The 7217-nt window shown below is 33.2% G+C and overlaps 1 protein-coding gene across 2 annotated transcripts; it reads right to left on the minus strand.

The window, feature by feature from the left end:
* Positions 1-2113: 2113 nt before the first annotated feature.
* Positions 2114-6927, minus strand: LOC145005103 (peptidyl-prolyl cis-trans isomerase CYP59-like). 2 transcript variants are annotated; one of them, XM_078964152.1, is made up of 15 exons: positions 6562-6927; positions 5894-6051; positions 5580-5684; positions 5391-5508; positions 5096-5146; positions 4850-4941; positions 4665-4764; positions 4431-4553; positions 4255-4332; positions 4114-4160; positions 3971-4026; positions 3272-3312; positions 3072-3180; positions 2860-2992; positions 2114-2790 (listed from the first exon to the last, which is right to left on the minus strand). In XM_078964152.1, exons 2-15 carry the CDS (start codon positions 5989-5991, stop codon positions 2205-2207), a joined length of 1737 nt encoding a protein of 578 aa, XP_078820278.1. In that variant the 5' UTR covers positions 5992-6051; positions 6562-6927; the 3' UTR covers positions 2114-2204. The 2 variants fall into 2 exon arrangements, with proteins under 2 accessions (XP_078820278.1, XP_078820279.1); XM_078964153.1 differs by having other exon boundaries at positions 5894-6054.
* Between the last annotated feature and the right edge of the window lie 290 nt (positions 6928-7217).

Here is a 7217-nt window from a genome sequence, read left to right on the forward strand (position 1 = left end):
AATTACGTTGCCAACGCCGAGAATTTTTATATTTTACTTAAAGCTCAAAAACTAAAACTTTAAAACTACAAGGATTACTTAGAACACACCTATTTATTAAAATATTGCGGAAGCTTTGATACAATGGTAGTGGTGGTGATTGTAGGTGAATGGATTCGATGATCTCAAACTTAGAACTTATGCCCTTATATAGATGGGCTTACAAACTATTGGACAAGAATAAAAACGTAAGCGATGACGTTTAAACAAGGGCCATTAGTTAATTTGTTACATGTGGCCGACAATCTTGATAATTATAAAGATACTTTTCACAAGTAGTGAGGACTTCTTGATGACTTCTGAACATCCAAACAACTTAATTTTTGAAAACCCGTGATATGTGAAATAATTTCACATACGGGCTCTTCTAGCTTTTGGATAAAGGTATGGATCCATGGGACGATTCAATTTTATCGTTTTTAGACAATAATCATCCCAAGTACAAGTATTACTTAGAACACACCTTTTTATTAAAATACTGCGGAAGCTTTGATATAATGGTAGTGGTGGTGATTGTAGGTGAATGGATTCAATGATCTCAAACTTAGAACTTATGCCCTTATATAGATGGGCTTACAAACTATTGGACAAGAATAAAAACGTAAGTGATGACGTTTAAACAAGGGCCATTATTTAATTTGTTACATGTGACCGACAATCTTGATAATTATAAAGATATTTTTAACAAGTGGTGGAGACTTCTTGATGACTTCTGAACATCCAAACAACTCAACTTTTGAAAACCCGTAGTATGTGAAATAATTTTACATACGGGCCCTTCTAGCTTTTGGATAAAAGGTATGGATCCATGGGCCGACAGTCTTTTAACAAGTGGTGGGAATTTCTTGATAAAAAAATTACGTTGCCAGCGCCAGGAATTTTTATATTATACCTAAAGCTCAAAAACTAAAACTTTAAAAGTACAAGTATTACTTAGAACACACCTCTATATTAAAATGTTGCGGAAGCTTTGATACAATGGTAGTGGTGGTGATTGTAAGTGAATGGATTCGATGATCTCAAACTTAGAACTTATGCCCTTATATAGATGGGCTTACAAACTATTGGACAAAAATAAAAACGTAAGCGATGATGTTTAAACAAGGGCCATTATTTAATTTGTTACATGTGGCGACAATCTTGATAATTATAAAGATACTTTGAACAAGTGGTGGGAACTTCTTGATGACTTCTGAACATCCAAACAACTCAACTTTTGAAAATCCATGATATGTGAAAGATAGGAGCCTTCTAGCTGCTGGATAAAGGTATGGATCCATGGGAGATGAATTGAGGGTTGATTTCAAAACTCAAGGTCCATGTTTTAGAAATGATTGAATTCAAAACTTTAGGTTCAAATTTCAGAATTTGAGGGATCAAAAACCCTCTAGTAAAAGTATTTTAACAAAGGAATTTCAGAATTTGAGAGATCGAAAACCCTCTAGTAAAAGTATTTTAACAATGGTTGATATTATTAGTAGATGTTACTCGAACCACGTTTTTTCTATATATATCGGCATTTCATAGAGATTATTATGTCAGCTATATATCACTACCCATGATTAACTAAAATTATTGGTGCCTCCAAATTTGAATATAATCAACATTTTTTTATTTGTATTTGTTTATGAATATTGATTTTGAGAGTTATATACGTGAGACAAAATATACTAAATGGATCTTAATATATACTAAATGAATCTTAACATATTTCTTTGCTCTATTTCAAAAAGTGATTTCGATTTCAAAAAATTAAAGGTCAATTTTAAAATTTGAGGGACAATTTCAAAAAGTGAGGGTCAATTTTCATAAACTGAGGGTCGATTTCTTTACTAAGCGTTGCTTAACGCTTCATGAAAGAGCTGAAAAACGACCGTGGTCGAGTTAAGGAATCGCATCACATTATAGGGTTTGAAGAGCGCAGATACTCATCGCTTTTTTAAACCAAGGTATCAACATTGATGCTTGAATTGATTTTCCTAAACGAAGTCGGTCCAAAAATCATCAAAGGAGAAGGAACCCCACCCTCACCCCTTTCGCATAGCCATCAACAATGATGAAGAAATATTCAAAATAAAACCAACCAACAAAACTTTTAGATCTAACATAAAGAGAATTAAGTCGGTGATGTGCACATACAATCAATGTTATCAAGGTCGTTCAAATTAATCCCGTCTGCTATGTTCCCTACTGTCATATCGCGTGCTGCGACCTCGACCTCGCTCTTCCTCCTTGCTCCTCTTAGTATGACCAACTTTTTTCCTATCATATGAATCTTCATCACTGTATCTCTTCTTCCTACTACCATATGAGTCATCACCTCGCCTTCTATCATCATTCCTACTTGTTCTATAATCTCTTTCACCATCATCTTCATCACCAACTTTTTTCCTATCATACGACTCCTCAGCTCTACCATCTCGCCCCCTCCTCCTATCAATATCAATATCATCATCACTACGACCTCCTCTGTGTCTATCTCTATCTCTATCTCTATCATCATTCTTACTTGCTCTATGATAATCCGCCTCATCTCTCTTCTTGTAGTAGGAATCTTTTATATTGTGTCTATTATCTCGCCTATTATCATCTTTTCTTCTATCCCCCGACCACTCTTTATCATGTCTGTATAAATCCTTTTGTTTTCTTTCATCCATAACCACTTTTCGTTTCTCTTTACCATCATCCACCTCAACATGTTTGTTTCTTTTTGGACTTGCATGTGTGTCCTCATCAAACACCATGTCATACCTAGAAAATAAAATCCATCTTAGTATTGTTCATGATGATATATGGATATGGATATGTTTAGCAACCAACCTGGAGCTATCATTGGAACCTCTTCTGTTGAAACCATCGTCCTTCAAGATGTATTTTGGAGGTTCAGAGTTCCCAGAACAGTCTTTTGCAATGTGATCAAGAGACCCACATTTGAAGCAACCTTTATTACCTCCTACAAAAACATACAGCTGTCATACAAACAACTGAAAATGTAACAAACATAACCAACCTTCTTTATAAATAATTTTTACCATTTCCAGCTTGATTGCTGCCTTTACGCCTGTATTGGTTCCATAACTTTGAAACACTTTGACTGAAATCCACATGTATCCTCCGATCATCTATTAAGGCATTATCCATCTGCCATCAAACACTTTTTTTTAGAAATCTATCTATTTCATTTTTCACAACAAGATTTGTAAATTTAAACCAAAAAAAATGTAACGTGTACCTTGAAGTATGCTTGTTCGCAAGCTTCTTTATCATCAAACTCTGGAATATAAATGACAAGATCACCATATTTATATTATATTATCATATCACTCTCACACACACAAACATAACAAAAGTGATAAGATATGAAGTATCATACAGGTACACATGATTTTTGAACATCAATGGTGAGAATAATAAACATGTTGGAGCATAAGGGAATTGGTTGTTACATTCCATTATCATGTTTTGTTTGTTTTAAGGAATGAAATAAGTCATTCAAGCAGTTTGTTTGTAGCACATGATTGAATTGGAATTGGAATTGGACACCCGAATGAAACTAATTTAATGAATAAAACAACAATGTTATCCTACAATAAACCTTTAATCAAATAAAGTTACACCAATAAACTAGTTAGCAGTTACATACAAACATATGACATCATATTCATTTTAGAATTCTAAAAAATTAATTTGTATATACACCCATGAAATCCCAAATAGAATTCTAAAAAAATAACATAATTAAAATTTTGAAACTTTTAAAAGGCATCATCTGTAACTGAAATGAATCAGTAAATCATGATGATTGCAAACATCAATCATACATAGATAGATATCAATCGGCTTCATAAATGATATCAATCCAAAATGAAAATTATAGGCTTCAATACCCAATGAAAGTTTATAAAATTGAAGAAAAAATACAAATACTCACCAATAAAGGCATAGCACAAGCTGTCTCCAGTTTTAAAGTCACGGATTATTTCAGCTCTGCCAAATTTCATAATAAATTACTATAATTTATAATTCCAACACCAAAACTATAAAACAAGAAATACAACCATTTAAATAACTTACGAGCTCACACTTCCAAATCGTGAAAAGATTGTATGCAGATCCTCATCCTAAAAAGCATAGAGGGGATATAAGAAACAAAAATAATATATAATAGGTAGAAAGAAAAAAAAAATCAATAGAAAGAGATATAATATAACTTACTTCAGTCACTGGATTTAGTTTGCATACAAAGAGCACATTATCAGGAGGCTTTATCTCAGCATCTGGAATGTCCCCTATCTGGAAAATCCAAAACCAAAACAAACAAATCTTTAAAAAATACAAATTACCAAAACTAGAATATTATAAAAATAATCATTGAAGTCATGAATGCATACACTTTCAAGCACAACAGCTCTAGAATGTGCTTCTTTGGCACGAATAACCTCCTCAAGTTCTCCTGCACCTAATTGTTCATCCATGGGAACCCAATCGTCTTCAAGCCTCACTTCATCATCAACCTATTTGTTTGTTACAAATACAATTTTATAAATTAAAAAAAAAAAAAAAAAAAAAAAAAAAAAAAAAAAAAAGGTGTTTATGAAATATCAATCAAAGACATTAATTAATACCTCATCTTTTGGCTTTCCTTCAGGAGAAGCATCTGGAACTAGCTCAGCTAGCTGTGGAGGGTCCTCAAAAGGATCATCTAGTATATATGTATGTTTGATGCTGCAGACAAAACATTCATTTTGCATGTTAGTGTTAAAATTAGGAAATTTATGAGAATATTAAATGTGAAACTGAAAATATGAACCGAATGTTTTTATAAGGTCTGCTCTTCTCATCTACATAAGCCTCGTTTATTCTGCTCAGTGTTTCAAGCCCTTCAGCAATCTCTCCAAAGACCTACAATGTATAGAAACATAAGACACTATTATATTATATTATATTATATCATATCATATCAAATTGAATATACCCTTTCAACCTTCAATGCCTCCATTCAAAAAAATAAGAAAAGACAACCAAAAAGGCATATATCATAAACCACAATACTCACAGTGTGCTTCCCATCAAGGTAGTCAAGATCATCGCGCAGTGTCATGTAAAACTGGAAAAACAAAAAAAAAATTATAAGAAAGATAACCATGTTCCTATAAGAAAAAGATAGAATTTGAACGAAACATAATATAAAAAACTAATGTTTTTTCACAAGATCAAATAGACTAATTGGTATATATATATATATATATATATATATATATATATATATAGAGAGAGAGAGAGAGAGAGAGAGATACATTGTTGTTTTTATTCCACAAAATCAAAAGTAGAAAAAACAATGTTGAAAATACCTGAGAAGCATTAAGATTTTCTCCTGCACTAGCCATGGCAACTGTACCCATCTTGGAATGCTTCAGATCCAAATGAATCTCATCACCAAAAAAACGAGCTTGATCCCCATACAAAAATCTAAAAAGAAAAATCTGTCAATAAATTTGAAAAAAAAATGATTACAAGTCAATAAAATTCCTTTCTCTTACTTGTAGATAGAATCACCACCAGAACCTGTTCCAGTAGGATCACCTGTCTGTGCAGTAAAATCCTTCTGAACTGTGTGAAATAGACACCCATTGTAATATTTAATCCTGTATCATCCATTATAACAACATTAACATGCATATTCATCTGTATTCATGTTACAATTAACATAGCTGTACAAATATACTATGATAATTTAGCTTTCATTGTAACACCAGGCATAATGAAAGAAGTTGACCAGAGTAATCTGTTTATTCATCAAAGAAAACACAAGAATAATAACAACAATGAAGTTAAAATGGAAACAAGGGCTTACTTGCAGAGTTTCAAGAAATTCTTGCATGTCAGAGGACAACGATCTGTATGCAAATCAACAACAATGTCCCCCAAACTTGTCACAATCAACACCGACATTCCCCTCTTTAACTTATTTTCTTAGATTGCAAATGGAGGTATAAGAATCAAACCTCAAACCTGCTGTCATCAGAGTATCAAGAGTGTAAGGCTTTGTATGCAATTACATCTTGCAAATTTGCGGATACAATGAAAACTACCCATTTTTGCTCGTGTTGTGTGATCATACTCTTAAGTCATAACCCATAACACATTGTAGCAAAAGCTCAATTAAAGGCCTATTACATAACTTAGAAATTTAAATGGGGGTCAAATATAACCATGGAAGGAGCTTGACATGGAATTGCAAAAGCTGCTCTCAAAAGCTTAGAAGCGGCATTAAGTTCATTATGGAAAGAATTTAATCAATAGTAGATTTCTTACAGAAAAAGGTTTCAAAAACTGCAATTCAAACCCTAATTTTCATTCTTCACAATACAAAGGGTCACCACTGCACCACAACCACTAATGATAGAGCCTCAGGAGGAACATGATTACGAACAACTTTCCCATAGAAACTACCATAACAGCAACAAGAAAAATATTCAAAACATACGAACAAAGTATGTTACGGAGGGATAGAAACTGAACCTGATAAGTACAATAATGTACACACAGGTATGGCACGGTAACAGAGATTGGTGCCAATAACGGAGATTGATGAGCGCCGGAGATATAAAGTGACTCGGGTTGCTACACAATTGCCACGGCGTCGGCTGAAGATCCACGGAAGAGAGAAGAACAGAGAGGACGAATAGTAAGTCGTCGATTCAGCAGCAAGGCAACGGGAGAAAAGCTTTGGATGTGCAAAGGAAACTGAACAGCGTGCAGCAACTACCTCGCTTTGAAGGTCGGCGGCGATAAACCGGAAGCGACAATGAAACGGTAGAAGAAGGATCGGCTGAGAGAAGGGGGAAAAGAGTGTGGGCGTTGCGTTGCAAATAGATGAACATCTCCTAATCAAATATTAGAGGGTTTGTCTTAACTTTTAAAATGATTTTTGTTTTTATGTTTTTCTAAAGGTAAAAAGATGTTTTCAATTTTTACAAAAAGTTCTTTTTGGCTTTTAAAAGCTAAGCCAAATACCTTTAAGGTGTTTGGCTAAGCTTTTGAAAGGCAAAAGTTTTTTTAGGAAAAGTTGCAAAAAATCAGGATTTTGTAACTTTTTCAAAAAGTTCATTTTTTTTATATAAAAAAGTAACTTTTACAACATTACCAAACATATTTTACCTTTTTATCTTTTCCTA

Source organism: Lactuca saligna, chromosome 7, assembly GCF_052625555.1.
Source record: "Lactuca saligna cultivar CGN05327 chromosome 7, ASM5262555v1, whole genome shotgun sequence".
NCBI lineage: Eukaryota > Viridiplantae > Streptophyta > Magnoliopsida > Asterales > Asteraceae > Lactuca > Lactuca saligna.

Bases quoted from the DNA above. Each gene is read 5' to 3' on its own strand.
- LOC145005103 (XM_078964152.1), bottom strand. From the start codon at position 5,991: ATGTCGGTGTTGATTGTGACAAGTTTGGGGGACATTGTTGTTGATTTG. The intron at 5,147-5,390 runs GTATTTTCAACA...TTGTTTTTCCAG, and splicing joins AAAATCTTAATGCTTCTCAG to TTTTACATGACACTGCGCGA. The intron at 3,313-3,970 runs GTGAGTATTTGT...TTTATATTCCAG, and splicing joins CTTGTGCTATGCCTTTATTG to AGTTTGATGATAAAGAAGCT.